Genomic DNA, 27686 nt, shown 5'->3' on the forward strand with positions numbered 1-27686 from the left:
TGAATTTAAAATGTATTTATTAAAAAAAAATATACACTTATAATTATCTCAAAATATTTCCTTTTCATGTTCAGTAGAACATCAGAGCGACATAGATCGGAATTTGCAACATGCTCAAACTTAAATCTATTTAAAAATAAATATAAGAAATAAAATTAAAACTAAATAAAGTAATCCAGTACCTGTGAAGGGTAACTCGGTAAATAATGTATTGGGGCAATACGATTCCGTAGATGAATAGTACGTGATCCATCTAATTGGCTCACTGGGCACAACCTTCTATTTTACACTATTTATATTTAAAGAGGCAAAATTCATAGTGTCTTTTATTGTGTCATTTATAATGGGATATCTGATTACACAGAGGTTATAATACTAAATGTAAAAGTAAAAAAATCAATTTGCTCTTTTAAAATGCATGCTGATAATTGTATAAAATAATAAACATGCATAAAAAGTACTAATGTACTAATTAAAAATGATGTAAATGTCGATAATACAAATATCTAAGGCGCAAAAAACAGCAGCCATGTAAAAATAATGTCATATATGTTCTACATGAATAAGAGTAAACTAAATAAAAGTATTTAAAATATATTTGTATACAATAAATGTTAAACTAATTTAAAATTTAGTTATCCGAAGATAAACACGTACTATTGTATCTGCGGAACATTAAAATACAAAATTATGGTAATGCACGAATATGGATGCAATTGGAACAGGCGCAGCGCGGTATCGATGCACCTGATTATCATTGGCAAGAAAACAGAAACAAAATTTTAAAATATAGGGCATAGAATTTAAATAAGGGTTTCCGGCACGTTTCGACTGCATTTGTATATTGAGTAACTTGTTGGCGTTATATTTTATTATTATTGAATGTGGATTATCCATAGTCAATGACATGGATCATCTCGCGGCGTGTCTCTTCATATACAAATTCAGATCTACGTGACGTGATTTGGTTCACAATTTTGAAAACGAACGGTCCCTTGTTGACGCTAGCGACTTATGTATATACTCAACACAACGAACGTTTCCATTTGATTGTATCGGCAAATTAAGACAATTTGAGCGTTTGCTCGTCGCGAGCGCATTCAACTAGGGATGTCGCGTATTGCTGTCGACAACTACCACGTTCAAGGCTCCAGTTGTAGCGACGCAATACATCACATCAATTGCTGAATAAAAGTCGTTTAATCGCTATATTTGTTGTTATTTTGGAATGTTTGTGGCATTTGTTCAGGCGGCTGTTCGTTACAGTACATTGATAAGGCGCTATACAAAACTATAATTGGACACTTAAAGCTTTAAGTGGGCAATAAACCGGTTCATTTTCGTCATCGACTCAAACAACCCACTATATAAAAAATATTGAACTATTGTAAAAGGTGTGAACGTTCAGTGCGTTCCACGGACACGGCTGACTTTCCAGACAATGAGATCTCGTTACATATCAGTTCGACGTGTCTTATGAAATGTAAACTCACTCTAAATAATAACAAGACTTGGATGAATCTAAATAAAATTGATTGCATATATAATCTTGAGTTTGCAACTCTATCCACAGTGGCAATACACCAAAGGCCTTACAGGAGAAACTCGCTTATTTTTTACGCCATTCTATCTTATATATACCTAATCTGCCGTCTTTGAATTACAAAGCACATATTGTGCTTATAAAAATAGATTATTATTCCCAGGAAAAGCTGTGAACACTCAGCGGTTCAAGATTGAAGCTTTAAACAGATTTGACAGCTTCAGAGCGTTTACTGTACAATATGGAGATGCATTGTAATACTAAGAGGATCGAGCGGACGAGCATTCTCGGTGTTTCTAACGGAACATTGTCGTATACAATTTCTTCAGGAAACCTTTACTACTATTTAATATTTTTAGTATTCAACACGTAATAAAGATACATCACGGTTAACAAATCTTAATTTTATGAATCAACCCAATTGCACGTACTGCTTTTGTTTGGGCTAGTGATTTCCTGTCAAATTAAAATATTAATAAATGGGCATAAAATAAATAAAGATAAAGTAAAGGTAAAGATATAAGTACCATATGATTCTATAGTACGTAAAAAGTAAGTAAACGTATAGACGTAATTAGAAACTAATTTGCGATATTTCAAAATAATCATAAATTAGTGCGAGATTAATACGAAAAATGAGAACTAAAAGGACAACTAATAAATTTAACTAAAGACAAGTAGATGTCAAAATTTGGAATGTTTAAATGTCTAAAAATCGTGTTAACGTAAAAATTGATATGAGCTAATTACTATTAGGTTAGGCGTATGTTTGTATACTACTTGTGGCATAACGACAATACGAGAACACTGCCCTCTCTACTCTCATAGTATAAAGGAAATTCCCAATTTTGTGTACAGAAAAAGAAAAAAATACAACTGTATTCAATAATAGAATGCCATTTTGTCTACAGACTGATAATAATGTAACGGAAAATAATCTATCTTATAATTCGATAGACAAAAATGCCATTGATTTGCCAACAATGAAAAGATTTTTTTACAATAACAAGTTTTGGGAGATATTATGTTCATGGTAAGGTGAGTAACATGGGGTAATAGCAACATAGTGGCAGAGATGCCTTTGTTGCTGTATGATAAAAACCAGTTTTCTGAACAGACAATACTTGCATACATTATTCGTATTTCAAAAATAAATAAAAAATACTGTTGCATTGACTTATTAAACCTATATCGTTTTAATTCGACCGGAATATCGAATTATTTAAAACAAGTTGCGAACGCATTTCACACACGCATTTAAACATAAGTTTACATTGCACCTTTGACAACATAAATATGTATATCAGTACACCGTAATAGTTTGCCGATACCTATTAAACTAGTAAATCTTATAATTTCTATTGCTATTTTATGTACTAATGATGTCAACTCGCTTAATGCAAAATACAAAAAACTAGAAGTGTTGTCTTATGATGTGATTATGTATTCTCTTGTCGGAGTATTGTTGCCTTGTCAAACGACTTGTAATGATGAATACAGATTAGACAGTGAACATTTTAAACTAATTTAAATTAAGAAATTTGAATACAAGTTTGTATAAAGGTCCGCAGCGACCAAATGTAAAAATAAAAATAACGAAATACATTAATTTGTGTTAGATCCTGTCGTTGCGGACACACTAAGGCGATATCTTTTCTGTACTATGCCATTGTAACACTTCTATACATATACATATATATGTATATATATATTTAAGAATTAAAATTTCGAACAATTAGTTCTTTTATTATAACTAGAGTGAACTAAACGAATTCTGTTCTACTGGTAGTATAGTTCTATGATTCAGCTAGTTCTAATCTACCTTTGCTTTTGTTTCCATACAAAAAGTAAGAGGATCAGGGTAGATTTAATATTTTAATACCACAGTCTACCAGAATGATAATATGCATAGTCCAGTATAGACTAAAAAAACAGTGTACAGTTTTATTTACGGCCACTGCATTCAGGTAAAATAGAGGTTCTAAAGTGGAGTAGGATGTCATTTTCCAAAAAAAAATCAACCCAATATGGCCCAATTAGCTTAACCACACATATCACTGAAAACATGAACTATACCACTCAGCAAAAATAAAAAATAATTTAAAGAAATTGTCAATTCAGAAACAGGCGCGTATTTATCGATTTATAAACGGCGAATGTTGCTGTTTACGGCGGCGAGACGGCTGCCTGCATCACCTCGTCGAAGGCTTGCTCGAGGCAGTGCTTCAGTTCCGCGTACGATACTACGAGGACGCTCTGCTCGTCACGAGACATTAACTCCACCTGGTGCAACAAACATTACAACATATAGAGAAATGAAACGAGTTATGAAAATAATAATAATAATAAGAGAAATATAAACACGTGAATATATATATATATATATATATATATATATATATATATATATATATATATATATATATATATATATATCCCTTAAGCTTCCTTGTATTATAGAGACCCAGGCAATGAATATATGGAGGCTCAACGCAGCACATCAAGCGAATTTAAAAAATTCGCATTTCCTACATCGACCTTATTGTGAAACAAATCCGGTCCAGAACCTTTTTTGGAAATGAGATTATTAATAAAAAATGATTACTTAAAAATACTTTTTACAATTTGAATGAATTTTTTGCTTCTTGATATATTTACAATTTAAATAATATATAAAATAATCATAAATATATTGTAATTATGAGCATGTGTGAATTTGTTCTTGTTGATTGTTGTATTTTATTCTGATCTGAACTTTAATGCAGACTTGATTGTTTAACCATAAAATAATTAATGATATGTAATTGTATTGTATGCCCGATGTATTATATGAGCGAGCTGTGTAAATTTCCTTTAAAACGTTATGAACATCTTACGATTTATTATAATGTACAGCTCTCAATAAACATTTATTTTATTCTATTCTATTCAATGTGCCTACCACTGCACCATGGAGGTTGTCAATTCTGTCTATTACATGAGTGTGAAGAACGTACTAACATTATAAATGTGAACATTTGTAAAGACATCTGTGTGTTTATTTGTTCGTTATTACATTACATTTTAACAACTGAATAGATATGAATGAAATTGGTTACAGGACCATAGAGTGGATTAACACATATTGCACATTTATCTGAATTCATTTCGGAGAATACAGTATTTTTATAGATAATTATGAATAACATTACATACCCTAGCAGACGTTCCTCCATCGAGTTGGTTGAGACAATACGCTAAATGGGCTTGGTCCAGCCATGGCCGACCGTCTGGAGACACTGAGTGGAACAGATAGTCCCGGAACAGTTTCAACATGTAGCGGTCTCCGGTCTCTGACCAGGATGCGTCCATGTTCAATCTGTAAGCACATACAAATCCAAATTCAGCAGACTAATTTCACTTGTGTCCTTCTCATTCTAAGGTATTATATTTATTGTAACTAAACTACATATGCATACAAATGGAAAAATTGATATGTAGCACCTAAGAGGGAGGTTAATGTACAACAGTGGACAGTTAAAGGCTAATTTGATGATAGAATACTAAAACAAATGAAACGGCAGCTTTAATAGCCAAAAAGCTAACATAGAACCCAATTTTATCTCATCCCAAATGACTCAAAGTAATCTATATGAATAAATGATCTTGATTTCGTAACACAACCTATTTGAAACCCTATTTAAATACAGCTGAGAATGAAGATTGGAAACTGGTCGTATGTTTAAATAATAAAAAGCTTATTATATAGGCAGCAGAACAACACCCACCATACAAGTATTTTAAATAATATTATATATAAACAGTATAAAATAAAGATATCACAACACGAATATTTTTTTTTAAAGCACATAAAAATTTAAATACGATTATGTTAATAATGGTGATTGTTATCACTTACTAGACATTTAAATGTATACTTCTATTATGCACAAAAAAATTTTACTCTACTATAAATAATTCCGACTGATTTGGCCCTTTTATAATGCCTTAAAGACATTATAAAAATCTGGTTGATTTTGCCATTTGGTGAAGACCTTGATTATTTGAGGAAACATATAATAAGTATCTTTGTGTATAATATTTAAAAAAATTACATTTATTTTCAAAACCATATTCACAGTGACAAAATGTAAAAAGAAAACACATTGAATACTAATAGATCTAAAAAAAAAAAGAACTAACATTACACATGTCACAAAAACTTATTTTTACACTGACAGTTTTTGCTTCAATAAGAAATTAAAATAAAATGGTTACTCAGTTAACTTTATAAATTACTAATCCATTCCATCGATGTGGAAAAACAAAACTTTTGCATGTACATTATGTTACAAACGATAGGTCCTATCGTTCTTATTCTACCAACATCACAAGGGAGATGGCGTGAACATAAATCTATAATAGATGAATCTGAACTCACTCGGGGCGCTCGTTAATGACTCCCAGCTTGATAAGGATGCGGAGCAGCCTTCCGTTGTCAATCTCGTGCGCCAGTTGGTCCTCGAACGCGTCAGCTCGACGTTCCAACGCTTCCACCTAATACGAGTAATTATATAAATTAAGGCATCATATAATAAAAGGCAAGATTAAAACATTTATTAGAATTAGCATCATGATCCTACTGCAGAATGTGATGACTCTCTCCCCAAAGAAGGCCGATATTACTCTATCAGGGTATCTATAATGTACAATCATTTCATATGATGAAAGTTCCAGCAAGTGTAGTAGTAAGTTTTACCAGAGAGAAACTTTGTACCAAAGTCGTTGCTTGGGTAGCATTGTCCCAGTCGTATTTCTGCCGTGAAGCAGTTGTGTTTGCTGTGTTTCTGTCTGAAGAGTGGGATATAGCAATGATATTACAGAGCACAAAGACATAAAACCTTAGTCCTGAGGAATGACAATGCTTAAAGGGTATCATGTATACGACACAGTATACTTTATTATGTCTGTGGTACAGTTCATTTCAGTAGGCGACGGTTACAATTTTCCATCAGGTATACCTTCATCTTGTTTGCCATTTTAAGATGCATAAAAAAGTTTTGGCTCTTGATGGAGTTTTAAACTGAGTTTTCTGAAATTTTCACATGTCATTCCTATTAAATAAGTTTTTAAATTAACCTAAGAATTGAACCTAAGCTAAATACGCAGATTCTAAAAATTAAGAATTTTTAACATTGGAACTATTTAAATATCATTGTTATATGTGTGAAATAGCATAATTATATTATTATTTTGACATAATTATACAATAATGCAATATAAATTCTAATACAATACGACATACCTGAGTGTAAAATCTCGCTCCGATCATGGGCATGAGATCTGTGACGGAGCGACGAGCGGTAGACGTCGACAACAAATATCTGTTAAGTGTAATCATTTTGATGTTTCGCCCTTTTTAGTATTATAAAGCTGAGGTTAAGTAAAATGTATGTTATTTGTTCTCTGAATAGCGGAACGAATTCTTATTGTTTCCTCCTAAACCGTTTTTTCAATGTTTAGATTATTTATAGAATATTTGGAAGAAAACTGTAATAAAGGTTGGTGGCAACTGTACCCAACACTTTCCTTTATTAATGTTTTATATTATTCTTTATTTTGGCATTGTTAGTTTATCCAAACAAATGAAAAAAAGGACAACAGTAGTGAGCTTATTATAGATATAAAATAAACAATTACAAAAAAAAATTACACTGAGAAAACGATGGGTGACCTTATTGCTAAAAGCGATCTCTTCCAGACGATCTTTGGATGAAAAGGAATAATTATTAAGAGATTGCTTGATATTTCATACAAGAATATCTTTTTAGATACAATAATTGTATGCATCATTTCCCTTTGAAATAGTCACCCTTAGCCCTATAAGAGCTCAATCAATTATAATAAAATTTGGCATTTATATAACATACATATGGCGTAGGGAAGGACATGGGTTACTTTTTATCCCTGCCAATGGCAATCTCTCCGATACAATTAGTAATAAAAATATCTCAACTTACAGTATCAGATTCTTGAGGTCCGCCGAGTAGGTTCGCGCCACGAGGTCCATGCAGGCAGACAAGTTGTCGCAGTGAATGGTTCGGCAAGCTAGCGCTAGCGCTAGTCGCCCTAATGCGGTCAAGTCTTCTTGTTGAGCCTGGTACAAAGAATTTATACATTATATGAGTTACAGCAAAATAATGTAGTGATAGTATTGATCAACAGTACTATGATGCGAGGGGAAGGGATTGTTAGTAATGCAATATGCATCAGTCACATTGCTAGCAATATACACTATCAGGTGGACCTCTACGTGATCCCTCCCTGGAAACCATCGTGCTGAAATCCAGGTGTATTCATAATGATGGGCTGACTTACTTGCCTTTTTATTTTCACCTATCATCCCTTACTGGTGCCCCGCCAGCGTATTCTGTTAGCATAGATGGGGTTCCATTCCATTATCATCCATTACAAAATAATACTGATGTCGCTAAAGTAGAAACTCCTCATTAAGCTAATTAATAAATTTCTTTACACAATTGATTTAGATATGACAAACTTGGTGGTGTAGCGGATTGTGATACTGCTTCACCTTCCAATGATCGTGAATTCGATTTCCATTAATACAAACATTTAATGTAAGGTATGTATTTATTCACAAAAAAACTATTTAAATATGTGTTTCAATTGTATAGTATATGCTCTGCTAAGTCTGGGATTAAACGGTGCAGTGTAATTATGAACTGTAAATTAAAATAGTGTCTATTGATGACTAACCTTGACTTGATTGTATTGTTATCTTGTTATTATTTTTATGTGAATAAGCGTCTGTTTTCCTGTTATAAATAGATAAATAATCTAAACAACATTAACTAACCTGAGCGACATCGTTAGTGTTCGTGTGGAGTGCGTCAGCCACGCCGCACCAGGCGACTCTGACACGACACCCGTTCATCACCACCTTCGTGGGGTCCAGGGCTCTGTCAATATACACTCTAGTTTAATATCTTATTTCCTCAATATTGATTAAATAATAAGGAAACTAAAATATTAAAATACTTCGAAGAGATAACAAGTGAATGAAATGTATAAAGATTTTATTTTAAACATAAAATCACTTAAAAAAATATTTAGTGTAGAATAAAATCAATTTAATCCTTATTAATATTTAAAACGCGAAAGTTTTGTTTGTTTGTTGCCTCAGTATTTGGGACAGAGAAAGTTATAGATTACTTTTTATCATGACAAACAAATAATAATAATAAATTAATGGAAACTTTAATTGATAATATATATATATATATATATATATATATATATATATATATATATATATATATAAATCAAATATACTATAAATCAAATATTAAATCTAGAAATTTCTAAGCAATATCTGTAGTTTGTAAATATTGTATTCAAGTTGTAAGAAATTGACTGTTTATTGCCAGTCTATTATGAGACCCTATTTGTCCCAAAAATACATTTATCATCATCTTTAAAGTGTGATAATATTATGCATTGTTATCATGGCATTCATTTATTAATCAATTATCTCCTTTTCCTACACTAAATTATTTTATATATATATATTTTTCTCGTCCCTTTTTTTTATTGCCCCCGCCTAATACTACTGACGCGCCTTTGTAAGTTTTATTGCAATAAATACTTTCTTCTTCATCAACTCGAATACATGGTTATATACGTGGTTGTTAAAAAGAATGGGCCACCCCTTTCTTTTACGTGGATGTCAGAGACGACTAAGAGAATTTAATGGTTGAGGAATGGGCAGCATCGTCTCTTAAAACATCACCAAAGCCTATGGTTTCTAACCCGTCAGCCAAGCATGGCAACTACTGGCAAACTCCCTTTATGGGGTATGGACAGTTAACGGCTGACATAAAAATAATAATAAATATGACACTTAACATTAATAACCACAGAGAAAAAATTCGCAACTAAAAACACAACTTCAAGTCCTATTTATTTAGGATTTTATCTCAATTCACGCGGTGACGAAATATAGTTTATAATAATATTGGTGAGATTAAGATTTAATAACAAGATGACTTTCATACCTGCAAGCCAGTCCTGCTGTATGTATAGCACGCAGAGCTGCAGTCAGCTGCACCAACAAGCTCCACAGGACGGCTTCTGGTAATAAAGCGCCGCATGCTACAGCTCGTAGCATAGCGTTTTTCTAAAACAAAAGAATGAATATTATTTATTTCAATTAAAGAATTGAATATTATTTTTAATTTGAATGTATATTGTTGAATCACTATCATATAATCATGACATAAATGACTTAATTATCAGACTTAATTATCACTTTGTACAAATGTCATCTGAATGGATAACTCTGTACCAGTCGTATTACTGCCGTTGCTATGTTTATTGCAATATGGCATATGACAATAAAATTACAAGGTACAGAAGCATAACACCTTTGCCTGCTGGAATAACTATAGGCGTCAATGCATTTTGTACTATCTATGGTACTTTTGTTCTATGGCCTATGTTCAGCAGTGGACAAATAATGGCTGATATGATGATGATGCTTTTGATTTATTTAAGGCAAACAAACAGCTAGAACAATACATAATTATATACTTAAATAGTAATTTGGCAGCCACTAAAGTATGCGCAAATATAATATAAGTGAAGGAGACACAAAATATACAAAAACTACAGCAACATTGTCAATAATTGATAGGTAATAGTTGCCATTTTCCATCAGATGTGCTCTTAGTTAGTTTCCCATTTCCTGTTATATGAAAAAATCTTACCTGGTGAGTGTACGGCCGCGGCGCGTCCGGGTCCGACGAGAACGGATCGTGGAAGGCTCCGTTGGCGTCGGTAACTGAATTTGAGCCACCGCCCGCCAAGTACTTGTTCATCAGCGTTTCGCACGCCGGGTGATAATCGTACACAAGTACCATCGCTGCAAAATAACAAAGGTTTTTATATGACCCACAAACAGAGTCAATCTTAACGATGACACGTGGTGCCAGATCACTTGGGATACCTATTCATTCCAAACGATTTTTTTCATCCACATTCGATTTTTATTCCTTTATGAACACGTCAAGCGCTTGTGTAACACACAGGTGTGCATAAATTTTCAGGTTTTTATCATTCTTCATCGCCTATTGTATTGATAACAGATTTTTTTAAAGAATAGGCCACCTGATTAATGCAAGACACCTGACCCTATTGATCCTATAACATTCCTTTAGATCTCGGCGGCCCAGAATGCATCTCAACCCCCTCCTCCACCCCAAGGCCAGTATTGCTGATGAGGTAACACAATTAAATATTCTTGCATTTTACAATAGAAAAATTTACATACATAGATCTTTTAGATAAAATTATAGAAAATTGTGTCGAAAAAGGTGGGGGGCCATCTTTTTCGACACGTCCTTATCAGTAAGACTATCTTTAGATTACAATAGAGTTTACCCATTTCTATAAGATATGATTGTTCTGTTTGTTGTGTATGTGATTTAGTTCACGTGAATTTTAAATAATTTGAACCCAGAGTCAGTGTGCCATAGCACATGTTATTTTGAGCAGTACAAAGGGTAAATAAAGAAGGCAATCTCTGGCGTTAAGGGCATTTTAGGTTGTTGAAGAAGGCACATTATATTTTAGGACAATCATAATAGTATTAGGGTCATTTGTCAGTTCGTTTGATATTCAACAATAGCAAAAAAGTTAACTAAATAATTCGGTTCTTTTCATTGATTCTGGTAGCGTACACTCACAATTCTGTATGATTATAGATGTCACAGTTTATTCTTTGTACTTCATGATGCTATTTATATACAGCCTATAGATGATAGTTGACTTTCCATTAGGTAGGTCATCAGTTTGTTTGATACCTTTTCATTCCGTCTGCTTGCATAGAAATACATAGCAAACTAATATCCTCCTCGCCAGGAGGAACAGAATGGTAATAGAGTTTAACAGCCCCACTGTTAATAATATGGCCTATCAAGAAGAACTATAGGCGGTCTTTTCTAGAAACCATCGTGGTTAACTCTTGGTGAATTCTTTACGATGGGTTAACTGATTTGATTTTATTTTTACCTATCATCCCTCACTGGTATATCGCCAGTGTATACCGAAAAACGTAGGTAGGGTTATCATTTCACTTTCATTTCAAAAATCTAGAGAGAGACAGAGAGAGAGAGAAAAGGGACGTTGATATTGAAGATTATTTTTTACCAGCGACTTTATCCGTGTGACAAAGATATGATGATTGATTGGGGTAAATATATGTACATCTCGTAGAGCCTTTAAGGTGCTAAGAGGTAACAAATCCATAAACAAGCAATAAAAATAATAATTTAATCAGTAAAGATAATGATGAATACTCACAGTGATCACCAAACGAGTTTGTGGTGAAGTAATCGTGGAGTCTCACGATGTTCGGGTGGTCGATCTGCTTCCACATCTCAAGGCGCTTAGTGGCAACCCCCGAGTATGAGTGGAGACGCCTCAGCGCGTACTGATCGCCGCTGTGCCGGTGCGCGGCGCGGAACGACGTCGCCATGGAATGAGGTGCCGCCGACTCCAGCGGCGTCAGCTCCGAATACATCTCAACATTCTCAGGCAAATCTAAAGGAGGTTGAAATACAGAACATTGCATTTTATGTTGACTTTATAAGGCTTGTCATAAACAACGCCCATTACCGAATTGTCTAGTGCCCGTTTTAGGATAAGGGCAAACCCTACTAGTACTACCAAGTTCTTGAAAAATACGTATACAATTTAATTTACATAGTTTGGTTGTTAATAATGGGGATTAATAGCCCTCAATGCTAGCAATACACCGTGTCAGGTCGACCTTCTCACGGGTCTCTCTGGAAAACATCGTGTTCCATTCTAGACGAATTTATCGTTGAGGCTAACTGACCTGCCTTTTCATTCTCACCTATCATTCCTAACTGGTACCCCGCCAACATATACCGTTAGCGCAGACGGGGTTATCATTCCATTATCATCATTTAAAAACATTACGTCTATAAAAAAAAATATTATATCAAAAAACAACATGGCTTTCAAACTGGAAACTAAATCACATAATTATTATGTTATTTCCCTAATAAAATGAACAAACATCTCAATAATAGACAACATATACTTGTAGAGTTCACTGACTATAGTAAAACCTTCGATATGCTTTGTCCTGGTAAGCTGATAGGCAGTCTAGAATACAGAATTCAAGGTCAACTTTTTTTAGAATGGATTAAAGATTATCTATGAAAAAGAGCTTATTACGTTAAAGTGACAAAGTTTGGATTGAGACGGAAACAGCCCAGGGATCGGAACTTGAGCCACTGCATTACATACTATATGTTAACAATGTTTCAAATTCAATTAAGTCTAAACGAGGTATACTAAATTGCAAACGATACTTGTTTATTCGCTACCAACAGTGATATAAAGTTAGCTCTTAACAAACTAAAACAAACATTAACATTTTATGTTAACCGTCTCATGACTATGGTTTAGTACCAATTCCTGCTAAAACTAAAATAATAGATATTTACTCTTTATTGTTACTTCCATATAATATAACAATAGTAAACTTATTATAGACACGAACGATTACAAGAAGGGGGAAAGGGATTGTTAGTAATGGAGGCTGAGAATCCCATTGCTAGCAATATATCCAACCAGGTCGACCTCCTCGCGGTTCTCCCTGGAAACTATCATGATTAATTCCTGATGAATTCATCATGATGGGCTAACTGACCTGCTTTCATTATCATCTATCACCCTTCACTGGTGCTCCGCCAGCGTATTCCGTTAGCACAGGCGGGGTTACCATTCCATTTTCACCCATAAAAAAAACGATTACAAGAAATGAGAATCATGATAAAACAATGGGCGGCTTATCGCTGAAACTGATCCCTTCCAGGTAACCTTATATTATTAATCGTAGATGGAGAGAAATAGTTATAAACAGTTTGAGCAGAGGCACGATGAATATTCTGTCATTTTTAAGTAACTAGCTGATTCCTGCGACTTTATCCGCGTGGTATTTGTTATTCTTGTTTAATATGTATCGATGTATGTACCTATTTATTATGTCTGGGAATACTGGACCAAAATTAACTATTGACGTATCGTTCTCATTCTTTGCTTTAGGTCAAAATGACTAATTAAGTAGGTTATGAACTAAGCTGTATAAATTACTACAGTTTTCTAACTATCCCACTGGAACTCTTCAATTTTCCGTGATTAAAAGTATCTAAAATGTTGACCGTCGATATAAGGTAACACCACCATGCAAAATTTCATTTGAATCGGTCCAACAGTTTCGGAGATTAGCCCGTACAAACAGAAAAACAGATAGAGAAACATAAAATAAGAAAAAAATCTGGATGGTGCTCTATTTCACTTCTAATATGCTCCTGATTTTTAGCGTTTTTTTTTTCTATGTACAGACATTCGACCTGTACAGTTTTATTATACGTATAGATATAGATGTATATCATCGTCAGTCAAAACAGAAAATCATTTCCAATAAAGTTAACTTGCATATAATCACAGATGTCTTCATACATACTTCTACACGAATATTCATATTTGTGCATGCGTATGCAGTGCTGTATAAGTTATAAAGAGATTTATTGTTATTAAAGACTATTTGAGTAATGATTATTGACGATCGGTTGTTCATGGACTGATCAAATAAAATTGCGTTTAATCCTAGCTAAATTCACAATTGTAAAAAATAGCACTCGTTACCCTGTTGCTTTACTTATACAAATTATTGGACGAGTCAATAATTTCTACGGTCTAAGTAGTTATAGTAAGTAACTAACGAATGAGGAACTCCTGAAAAGAGTGAACGAGAAAAGAACATTAATTAAAATAATAGAGAATAGAAGAGGCAAAATGTTGGGCCACCTTATACGACATGACGATTTTTTTAAGAGCATAGTAGAAGGAAAAATAGAGGGCAAAAGAGGAAGAGGAAGACCCTAGGTCTTCCTCTTCCTCTTTTGCCCACTAACTACATGTTACAGATAAAAGAAAAACTAGATATCCTGTCGTATAGGGAGATCAAGGATAGTTGCACTGACATGAGGAAACTCTTAAATGAAAAGAAGAAGTAGTTATAGGCGGACATTTGAAACCTGAATTAAATCTATGCATTACAGACTTGTGTACGTAATAAAACATACTAATTATAAATTATATATATTATTTTTTTTATTTATTTATTATTAATTTACAATATAGTTATTTTGTTATCAGTATGCTAGAAAGCTGGTTGCTTTTTGCACATACCGGTTCACCTTTCACATAATTTATTTACAGAACACAATGCGCGATTATAATTAAAGGTTAAGCTCAAGTACAATAATAATAACTACAAGAAGGTAGCACGACGTTTAAATATATATTATATATTATACTAGCGGCCCGTCCCGGCGTCGCACGGGTGGACATTTTTACATTTTAAAAAGTGCCCATTAAGGCTGCACCCGCGACGGAAGCTTAAAACTGAGATAACTTCTCCCGTTTTCCCAACATTTCCCTTCACTGCTCTGCCCCTATTGATTGTAGCGTGATAAAAAATATACTATAACCTGCCCAGGAGTATAAAGAATAATTGTACTAGGTTTCGTTAAGATCCGTCGAGTAGTTTTTGTTTCTATAACAAACATACAGACAGACAGACAAAAATTTTACTGATTGCATTTTTGGCATCAGTATCAATCACTAATCACTCCCTGATAGTTATTTTGGAAATATTTTTCATATACAAATGACTTTTTACAGATTTATTATAAGTATAGATTATTAAAGATAAAATTACAGGTTTTTAATTTTTAAGAATATATTTTTAATATCATTTGGTAAATTGTTTATTAAATTTGGAATAATATATCGATGTGTTCGCTTTCCATGCAAATTATTGGACAATGGTTGATAAAGCTTTTTATTCGTGCCATTCTGTATTTTTTTAGTATGCTGGATAGTTTCTTGTAAATGCAAATAAAAAAAATGTTACTAATATGGTCATTTTGACTTTTTCGTTAACTGGTATTAATTGACAAAACTGTAATTTTTACTGCAATTACTGCTCTTTTACTTTACGAGTTACTTTATACACTTTAATATACGAATCTCTAATATGTAAATTTTCTAAATTTCAGATGTATGCATTACGATGAGCTAACTGACCTGTCTTTTATTTTCGCCTATCATTCCTCATTGGTACCTTGTCGCGTATACCGATAGCGCAGGCGGGATTATCATTCCGTTATCATCCATTAAATGCTCTATGCATATTAGAATAAACACTACTCCACGTTTTTGAAGAATCCCAAGTTGTGGTTTCTTAGAATAATCTCGACAGTGCGCTCATTTAATCTGAGCGTTCTTGGAAAAAAAAAACATCTCTGAAACCGTATTATATGCGAGGCTTTAAGGTATGGAGATGTACTTTCCGTCGATGGAGAGTTGTTCGATCGAGTTGTCGATCGTTGTTCGATTTGTAAAAAATAACCGAGGACATCATAATTCCGTAAAAAGCATTTATATTTTTACTTAATAAAGCATTTCTAATATAAAAAATATACTTAATAATTAAAGTTTTTATATTTAAATCTATTATTTAATGTAAACGAGTATAACCTATATGAGTATTGTATTAATAGACTAAACGTAAGACAGTTTATTCAGAACATGACATTTTTCTTATTTAAGGAATGTATATTCTGAACACTTTAAAGTGGAATTTAAAATACACGTACATAATCAACCTTAATTATCAAATCATTTAAATGAATAAGGATTAATATCATGATACCAGTATCACCACTATTCGATTCCATCCGTACTTTAACTTAATAATTTAAACAAAAACTGTTATTGTGGCTTAACTATAATAGTTAGGCATATAACATCGCGGACTTTTTTGTGAGTAATCATAAGTACTATTAATATATAGAACACTATTTTATATTATATCAATAGTTTTTGAAGCGCACGTAAAACAATTATTTATATAGGTAATTTTTTAATACCATGGATTACATTGTTCCAGTTTAGGTAAGGATCTCTAATTTAAAATAATAATAAAATAGCCTATGTTACTTGGTGAAGATGTAGCGGTCTAAAGGTAAAAGAATTGTTAAAATCTTTCACCGTTAGAACGCTAGAAAGTTTTTGAGTTAAATCTTAACAACCAAACAAACAAAAAATCAAATCTTTTGTTTTATAATATTCGTTTAGATTTAAAAAATTGATTCATCTATAGAAAGCTATATTATCAGCGAGTAATAGGCTATAGCCTATTTTTTCCGAAAACTCTATTGAGCCATGCGATCGTAAGTAATAAAATCTAATGTTATTACGCAATAAAAATAAAGGTTTGTAGAAAATAAAAAAAATCTTTAGATGGAAATTCTTGTAATATTTATGAGTAAGACGTAATAAGTATTTATTTATCTTTTGTAAAATTTTTGTTTCCTTTACAACAAAAAAAACACCTAAATTTATTATTACTTGCCATAACAGTTAGTGGTATTTTTCTTTTATATATGGCAAATACACAGTGAAGCCAATATAAATAATTATATAACAGTAATAGAATGAGTCAAAATAGTTATTACTTATTTATCCAAAACCAAAGAAATGTTATATATAACACAACAATTTTGTGATCATCACACACAATTGTAGTTAAAAACAAGACTGCATAAATAAGTCTACTTTCATTGTTCCGTTAATATTTTTTTAAATATATCTGTGACTGGAGAACAATAAAACAGTACGTCACTTGACGCTTCAGTTTTCAATTTCAAGTTATTCATAATAATGTTACATTTTGTTGAACGTTCTTTTATAAGTTACATATTTAGTTATAAATTATACATACAATCGTAATATGATGTAGACACTTTGCTTAGTCTGATGCCGGAGTTTCCCTTGTATCTGAATAGTATTTCGTTTGATACTATTTATTATTAGCTGATGCCCGTGACTTTGTCCGCGCGGTATTTGTTATTCCTGTTTAGTTAGTATCGATGTATGTACCTACCTATTTATTATGTCTGGGAATATTAGACCAAAATTAACAAAATAATGACGTGTCGTTCTTACTCTTTGCCTTAAGACAAAATAACTTATGTAGGTTGTATACTAAGCTGTATAAGTTACTATAGTTTTTTAACTATCCCACAGCAATTCGGAAATTAGCCCGTGCAAACAAACAGATAATCAGACAGATAGATAGAGACAGATAGTGAACCAAAAATTTTGAAAAAATCTGGATGAGTTCTATTTCACTTCTAACATTCCTCTGAATCGATGTTTAGTGTTTTTTTATGTACAGACATTCGATTTCTACAGTTTTATTATATGTATAGATTATAAGTTAATTTTGTAAAATAAGTACATATGTATAACGTAAAATATATATATATATATATATATATATATATATATATATATATATATATATGTGTGTGTTATTTTTTAATTACTATTTTAATTTAATACTGTGCATTGTTATTCTTGTCTACATTCGACTGGTATATAATGCCATATGTGTTAAGTCCGCCATTTGCACTTTCTAGATGCATTAAACTTTAATAAATATATTTAATATATAAATTGAAAAAAAAAATAACGAAAAAGAATAATCTTACTAATATAACTTGTAACTAGATGATGTCTGTACATGGGAAATATTTAAGAAAATAATAGGTAATATAAGATCAATAGATGTCAAACCACTATATTATAGAAATTCTATCTGTCTGTTTGTATGTTCTGGCATCACGCAAAAAACTATTGCACCAAATTAGATACGATTTTCACAGTTGTGTTCCTGGAGGTCTAACTAAAAAAAAACTGGTGTTTCATCTTGACGCGTGGAAGTACTAACAATGGTATATTTTATTGGTTTTTCTACTACTGAAATCTACGCGTACGAAATAACGAGCGAAAACTAGCATCTAGGTCTAGAAATATAAAAAAAAAAGGCGGCAAGCCAAGTTGCAAACAAAGGTATTGTTACCTTTATGAATATTTTTATTTTAGACTTTCCACATTAAAAAAAATAATAGGGAACAATGTTTTTTTGTTTCTCGATTCAATTTCAATACAATTGTTGTAAAATAGCCTGCAATATACCATTATAGCTTTCAGTGGCGTAACAACAGCGCCAATATAAAGGATTCCCTAGCCGAGATAGGCGTTTTGAGGCAATATGCAATCCAAAAAGCTTGCCTTAGTAGATGTCAATAAAAGAAACATAAACGTTAGGTCACTTATTTGCGTTCTACTAACTGGGCGAAACAGTATATTCTGTTATGTCCATGGTACTGCTCACGCCTATAGGCGACGGTTACCACTTTCCATCAGGTGGACCGTCAGCTTGTTTGCCATTCTAAGTTGTATAAAAAAAAAAAATTCACATATGTCATAACTATTTACCGTAAAAATCAAAGATTATCTATTACTTTATATAGCAAAAGTACATAGACATAATACCTTATTGCTCAGGAATGGCAGCACATGAGAGATATCATGGGCGACACGGTATTTTCTATTACATCTATGGTACTGTTCATGTTTATAGGCGACTGTTACTACTTTCCATCATATGGGCCATCAACTTGTATGATATTCTAAGTTACATAAAAAAGTAATACATATATTACCAATACCATAACTATGTATTGTAAATACAGTATTTAGTTTGAATGTTTTGCAATCGCGGACTTTTTAGAACTTTGTAGGACAAACGATTTCACAATACATCGTTTTGTGAAACCAACTGCTTATGCAGCGTACGAAATAGATCTTAGACGGCAGGATTCTCGTCGACATACTTAACAATTACAGATGTATTGCGGCCAATACTATAGCTTTGTTTATTACAGCCGACTAGCTATTACCGTGACTTCGGTCGCATTATTGGAGCTTGCTTATTGACCGGAATAATAAGTAGCCTATATTCTTCTCCATTTCATATAATACATATATACCAAATTTCATAGTGACTGATTAAGTCACTAAGGCACTACATGGTAACAAACAAATAAATTCACTCATTTTCACATTTTAATATTACTGCCGTATAACACTGTAAAATTTCATCAAGACCCATCTAGTAGTTTTTACGTGAAAAATTATTAAATAGAATTAATTTTTTCACAATATACAACCCGGGTTTCAAATTTAAATTATGGAAAATTGCAAATTAGGTTGTTTAGTTCTTATCCTCTACTTTGAATTAATATTGGTAATATTTTAAGTAGAAATGAATCTCTAATGGATCAGAAGTCGCTGCGTAAAGCATAGAATTTCTTCAGTCAAGGTTAGGCCAGCAAAGGGGAATTTTATTAATAGCATGGGATTACCACGTTTATATGAAAGGGAGAATTTCATGAAGTACTTGACTTTGTGGTTAAAATAATTTGCACCAGCCTTAGCCAGCGAATTCGTACGCGTGGATTTTGTAAGTATAAGAGTGTACTGCACACTCGTCATCATTTCAGCCATTATCTATCCACTGCTGTAAATTGGCCTTCCCCATAGACTACCATAAGGAATGGTCCTAAACCACCTGCATTCACCGACCGCCTGCAATGCATTTGAAGTCGTCAATGCATCTATTGGGAGGTCGTCCTACACTGTGATTGCACGTACGGAGTCGACACTCAAGGACCTTTCTTCACCATCGGTTATTGGTTCTTCGAGCTTTGTGACTAGCCAGAAAATGTGATGGCATAATGAAAATATCGGCACTTTAATTTGCTTATTCTTGAGTCACTATTTTATTATTGAAAGAGGGGCATTTTTCAGGCAAAAAAGCCTGTGACATTACGACCTTTCTATGATCTTTTGTGTTCGCCCTTTTTTTTAAAGTTCGCTGCTAATTCCTATAATATATGATAGGAATTTTCAAAATGATTTAGTAGCGATGTTTTTTATCCCCTCACAATATAATTCTTCGAGCTATATCAGTGACTTTGGTTCTTTTACGAATATCCTCGTTACGGATTACGTCACGCAAAAACTGTGTCTTGAGTACAGGCCTCTCCATAGCTCGCTGAGAAATTTGAAGCTTTGCACACAGGCAAAACGTCTTACCCTCCGCTCCACTGTTACCATAACCGCTACCTTGGTCAAGAATAGCGGATACGCCACATACTGGGGTGCCGTTCCTTTATGGTGTTTACCATTCGAGGAGGGGGGGGGGGAGTCTCGCTCTTTGCCTTAGGTCAAACATTCCCCTGATTCGGTTTTTAGCGTTTTTTATTCTATGTACAGACATTTGACCTCTACAGTTTTATTATATGTACAGATTTTAAATTCATATAATTAATTAATTTAATAAAAATGTTTATGAAATTGTCTACGGAAATAATACTCTTTACTTTATCACAGTAAGGATAACTAATTTCTATCGCCGGCCCTTTAATAAATATATGTAAACATTCACATTCGAAATATTAATTATTAAATATATTTTTCTTGTGGAAATATAGATTCTTGAAACAAAAAGTATTCTATATGCCGAGAACGCTGACTCTCAGCGATCGTTTCGACACGTAAAAAAAGTAATGAAATAGATCACTTCTTTCTTATTTTTCATCTACGCTATATAAAGAACTTATCTGCAAAATTACAATATATATGATTTAGCGGTTTTGGCTGTGCATCGATATATGGGTCAGTCAGTCACTCAGAATCCTAAATCATTTATCAAAATCTATGCAGTCGTTTCAATAACCTGAGGGAATAAACAAATAAAAAACGCGAAGGAGCAAATGAGGTCGCGTAAGGCATAACTTTTGACGTCATTGTATAAAGTACAACGGGAGCGCGCACGTTTCGAAGTATCAATTAAGAAACCCTTAGAAAGACGGTGATTTTTTGACGGATTTAAATCATTTAAAAAAACTAAATACTGAAAATGTACTGTGCATAAGAACAATATAATAGTAAACTAGGTAAAACAATATAAAAACTTAAATATAGCACTTACCTGGATATTGACGGAGATCAGTTTGGAGAAACACTTCCTCGTTTCTTTGATAAATCTCCGATCTTATGGTTTCGGGCATATAAAATGACGCAGCCAGACCTGTATAAACAATGATAAGAAATTGATAATTTTAAATATATATCGATACATGTGCTGCGTGGTTTGTGGACCGATTTTCTTTTTACCAATGATTTTCTATTCTCTATAGAAAACTGCAGTTTTATAAATAATACAACGATTATGCCTTATATTCTAAATGAGTTCAGGTACTTAATTATATATATATACACATGAATCATCATTATCATATCAGCCGTTAACTGTCCACTGCTGAACATATGCTCCCCCCATAAAGGGGGAGTTTTGCCAGTCGTTACCACATTTGGCAGAGGGGTCAACGACGGAAATTAGGTGTTTATTATGTTTTAAAAAGGACGTTGTTGCCAATCCCTCAAAAATTATGCTTTAAAAATTAAATTTTGAATATTAAATATTAATTAATTTATAAATGTGTTAATTCTGACATCATCGTTCACATAAACTCATATTCTAGATGTCGCGTCACCCGTATCAAATAACAAAGAGGAGCATCGAAGTATTTATGCGTCTAATGTATGTAACTACTAAAAATCCCTGATAAATAATGCATGTAAAACTTATATTAAAACGCATCTGTGAATACGCCATTAAATCTTTCACGAACTATATTCTACTTTGGTTTGAAGTTATTTTGTGCCCCTGACTCTGGAATGATAAGTCCTTTGAATAGTAAAACACACACACCCCGCCACAGATGCTATTATCATATCATATCAGCTATTATGTGTCCAATGCTGAACATAGGCCTCCCCTATTGATTGTCATAAGGAACGCTTCTAAGCCACCTGCATCCACTGTCTTCTGATGATAATATGACCCCGCCACAGGTAATTAACTAATGAAAAACTCTGGCTTACGATCTACTTAGATAGCGATAATAGGTTTAAATTAATGTAATTGCGATGCTAAATTATTTCGCTTGAAATAATTTCAGAAAATAAGTACATACAATTCGCAGTTGATCATATTTTTTACATAGCACACTAAACATTATTAATAAAATTTTCTATTAATAGTTATCAGTTAGATATGAGTTAAATGAAGCTTAATGTGAACTTAAACCTATATTATAACAAGGTTTCATTAAAATACATTAATTCTGCATTAAATTGTTTTCTTAATTAATGTAATTGTTTAGTTAATGTTAATTGTTTCTCCCAACTCATAATAGGTTTTCCTCGATATGTCGATCCCTTGTTTGCTCGGATTCCAATCGTTATTTTTGAAAAACATAATTGAATTGGCTAAATATATAATAGTATAGCAATAGACAAATCAATTTTAACATTCACCACACTGGCTCTAAAGACAGCTCAAATGCTGTATATTTTGTTATCATGAAAAATTAATTAGATTCTATTTATCCAAAAGAATTTAAAACATTCGCACAAGCTGATCTGCAAGTATTCGCTTTTAGAAATAAATTATAAAACCAACAATAAATATTAAGCAAACTTGAGCTCTTCGCTAAGTTGATTTTAATATAGAAAGAAATTCGAAACAGCAGTTTAACCAACATTTTTATTCAGAGGAAGAGTTTTTTTTTACAAAAATCACCTGATCTGTGATGATCGTGTCTCGATTTGAAGAGTGAGATATGACAATGAAATTCCATAGTTCAGATGCATAACACTATGGTCCTTAGAAACATGAGATATAGGCGTCACAGTGTTACCACTTTCCATCAGGTGGATAGTCAGTTTGTTTACCATTCTATTTAAATAAATAGGTAATCACATAGTTCTAACAATTAGAGAAATATCTATGTTTCGCATACAGCAATATTACTAAACGAATAAAAAAGCAGCTGCAATTTTTTTGTTTACTGTTAACATACATATATTTTTCAACTTTCCCGTTTACTTATGAATATATAATTAGAAACTATAGTCTAAGAAATTGGCGTAAATTGGCGCAATCTTCTTTCTATACTATTTTCAACCGCTTTCATAAAAAAGAAGTTCTCAATTCAACAGTATTTTTTTTTTTGTTTACCTAAACTATCTCCACCAAAACTCTTCTAAACAGGATTTTTTTTTTGTTTATCTTATAACTCTGTTAATTATAAACCGATTTGAAAAATTCTATTTTATATTTTTACATTTACAGATTGATACCACAAAATTACATACATACATATCTTTTACGTCTATCACCCATTAGGGTAGGCAGATATTTCGTCAAAATTAGTTCAGTAGTCAAATTTTTAAAGTAAAAAAAACTGGTTTTACTGCAATTCAAGTCTTTTTTTTTGTGGAATGCAAATTTAATTTTTTCTAGATAAAGTCAGTCCTTCCTAGATCTTATCATCACAAACCATCAGATTAGATAAAACCAAACAAAAATCTAGCTTGTAATTAAAAAAATCAAAGCAATAATAGAACGTGCATTTCATTGCATTGTCAGCGAATACCCCATGTTTACCGTGTGAATTAAATGCGACGGATTGGTTATTCAAATAATATAAACAATAAAAATGCAATACAACGCTGAAGCGAGGTTTATTTTACACGCAACCTAATATGCGATTATAGCACGATGTTTATACTAATTAACCACTAGTTTTAAAGCCTTGGAAAAGTTGCAAATTGTAATTCAGCAACTTATTGACGAGGTAACTGCTTCACATTCATTATGATTAGCAACTATTAATTGTTAAAAATATTTATTGAATTTAAACAAACGTATTTTCTGCAGACTCAGTATCATAATTCAGTTTGGTAAAAAACTATGTTGTTACACAGACATACACAAATTTGTTATTTTTTTTCAGATCCGCTCAGTTGTTTTAACATATACTTTATATATATATATATATATATATATATATATATATATATATATATATATATATATGCTATATAACATACTCCAATAACAGACAAATATTAATAATATAATAATTTTACCGCTAAATATTGAAAATGCGCCCAAGCAAATTAATAATTATATCAATTAACGATATTGATAAAAATAAATAATGATAATTTTTTTTAAATATTCGCGTATGCTTGATCGCAAATCATAACCATTTAAATACAGTTGTTATACAAATGGTTACAAATATAAGGTTCACATTTCAGACTTCTACTGAAATTGCCACGTAGCAAAACAACTTAGTCTTCAGAAATGGTAATGAACAAGATGTAACCAAGGGCGTCACATTATACCTATACTTTGTCTTGCGACATCTGGTTATGTATAAAGACGGTTGCTACACTATATCAGTTGATCGGAATAAATTCAGGCCGTATGAATAAATCTCGTAATAACTTTAAAAAAAAAATCTAATTTCCCAGGAAGTAATATACTTAAAAACAAAAAAAAAATATAGTGTATGCAATATAAATTATAGGTTGAATACGATAATATAGGTACTTAGTATAAATTCTATTTTATCACCTCAATTTCAAAAATATTGCTATACTATTATTAAATTATTCTAACATCATAAAATAGAAATACACATTAGCATAATACTAAATCACATGTAAGACTTATTACCATATTTTTATTTATAGTAGAAAAATCATGAATGTTATTAACTTACCTGGCTTGGATGACATAGGCCCCATATGCGTCGGAGTCCCAGTATATATTTGTGAGGCGTAGGGAGACGAGCCCGCGTTGGATCCGTGGCCACCCATACATGCATCATTACCACCTAAAAATAAAGTAAATGCTAATCATATACAATCATCACTAGTAACATTCTATTTCTGTGACTATTTTTCTTACATCTAAACCTAGAGTATTTGAAACTGATGTACGCCACTTTATATTTTTTCTTTTATGATTTATCTGTTTATATATGAATTATCCATTTTCTCAAATAGAATATTGCAGAGATCTTTTTCATATAGAAGTTATAAAAAATTAGCAGCTATTCTTCATTTCATGATTTATTAAAATATTTTAAATAAATACAGATAATCTTTGGGTATGTAAGGGAAAAAATATACAAATAATGTCTAATAGATATCCAAGGATAAACAGAATGTTAAACTTGGCTATTTACGAGATCTCTAAACTATTTTATGACAAAAGAATGGCAAGGTAATTGTTTAGATACTAAATATCACATGAACGAAAATGGGTTTTAAAATGTAGATTACAGAGAATCTACTACCATTTTAGAACACAGATTAAAATACTGAGAGATTGTGTGAGGTTGAGACATTGAACCGACATTGATTTAAATTAGGCAGGTCATGTTCATAAGTCATGATCTTTAGAATAAGTGATCATATTTTATACATATATGATACTAAAAAGTTATACAATTTTTGTATCATTCAATATGTTTTTCAGTTTTATATCTCAATTTCAATAAAGTGGCTGTTTAATTACAAAAATAATTTGTCTAAATCCCACTTCATTTCTCTAAATTCCTATATATATAGAATGACATAGCAAAATATTGAATTTATAAGATATAAATATTTTTCATATTTTTAAACAAAGTAATAGGTTAAAAAATGCAACACACCCATGGAAGCAGAAGAGTTCAATCCTCCAGTCGTATTTAGACTATCTGAGTTAGTTGAATAAAAATATGTTGTGCCTCCAACATTCTCCTGCAAACAAATATTAATAATTAGTATCAACAAAAACAAACATTCCCACAATCAACAAAAAGTACATAAATATTTTTTAATATGCATGAAACACAGAAACTAAGTTAGATAATAGAAGATTAAAAGTATAAGTTATAAAATTAGAAATTAATTTTCCATTTATTTATTAAAACATTACATAAGTTATTCAACGAAAAAACAAACCTGATGAACTTGGGTATTTGGAATCGACGCTAATGTTGACGGTGGGGAACTCTCTGGAGAATCCGGAAGGATGTTAGTGTGGCTAAAATAATTCAGTGGCACAAACTCACTTATGAAAACCTGCAAAATTTAGGTCTGTTAAAATTACAACTCAAAAAGTATAAAAAAAATATTTCAGCAAATATCTAGAGTCAAATATATATTTCACCAGAGGGAGACTTTGTACAAAAGTTGATTGCTTGAGTACCTCTGTCCCATTCATGTTTCAACCGTGAAGCAGTTGTGTTTGCATGGCTGTGTTTCAGTTTGAAGGGTGTGATATGGTGTGAATTTACTAGGTACAGAGGAATAACACCTGAGTCCTCAGGAATGGCAACGCATGGGGGGTATCATGGATGAAACAGTATACTCTATTATATCCATTGTACTGCTCATGTCTATAGGCGACGGTTACCACTTTCCATCAGGTGGGCTGTCAGCTTGTTCACCATTCTAAGTTGTATAGAAAAAATATACATAAATTGAGTCATTGATTATAATATATGACATGTGACATTTACCTTTTTGATGGCAGTAGGGGAAGACTCCAAATTAAGCTTGCCTAGCGCTTGGTTTAAGGTTCTACTTGGAGTAGATGTCGAACGATTCTGAAATAATAGAGTGATTAATACAAGCTACTCACTTAGATTCATAAATTTATTATGCTATTTATCTGCTTACCATATAAGTCACTAATTTCGACTCCTGAGGCAGTCCATTTGGAGGGGAATATTGCAAAAATATTGATGGATCCATTGTTGCTCGTACACAAAACGGTCACCTAAAGTCAAAGAACATATTTTATTACAAAATAAAAACCACTAAATAATGAATGTCTTAAAAAAATTATCAATTTACGCGGCGATATACCTGTAGAATTTACATTAAAATCCCATCTTCTTCATCGGTCCCTCTTACCACTCGAAACTTATACATTACAGAAAATAACGGGGCCGAACATTTTCACTCCTTTTCGGCCACAGAAATAAATTTCGTGACAGACAATCAAGCCTTACACAAATATGTAATTCGCTTACATACTAAGCTCATTGTCAGAAAAAAATTATGTTAAACATTCGTTCGTTTGTCGATCAATTCATACGTAAATAAAAGAAATCTTTACAGGTACATATACATTAAAATTTCTAAATAAAAAAAACAGAGGATGGGGACACGAAGACAAATACACACAATAATAGGTGAGTGAAATACATATAGA

At 32.2% G+C, this 27686-nt stretch overlaps 1 protein-coding gene across 1 annotated transcript; it reads right to left on the reverse strand.

Annotated features, from left to right (window-relative positions):
* Window positions 1-27686, reverse strand: LOC113517237 (PAN2-PAN3 deadenylation complex subunit PAN3). Its single transcript, XM_026901847.3, has 16 exons — window positions 27338-27686; window positions 27149-27248; window positions 26989-27075; window positions 26429-26548; window positions 26137-26224; window positions 25198-25311; window positions 21549-21647; window positions 11903-12142; window positions 10309-10463; window positions 9598-9719; window positions 8400-8502; window positions 7543-7679; window positions 6828-6906; window positions 5964-6079; window positions 4739-4901; window positions 1-3826 (listed from the first exon to the last, which is right to left on the reverse strand). Exons 2-16 carry the CDS (start codon window positions 27221-27223, stop codon window positions 3710-3712), a joined length of 1815 nt encoding a protein of 604 aa, XP_026757648.2. The 5' UTR covers window positions 27224-27248; window positions 27338-27686; the 3' UTR covers window positions 1-3709.

This window comes from Galleria mellonella, unplaced genomic scaffold (assembly GCF_026898425.1).
Source record: "Galleria mellonella isolate WM207_F2 unplaced genomic scaffold, CSIRO_AGI_GalMel_v1 utg28, whole genome shotgun sequence".
In the NCBI taxonomy this organism is placed as follows: Eukaryota; Metazoa; Arthropoda; class Insecta; order Lepidoptera; family Pyralidae; genus Galleria; species Galleria mellonella.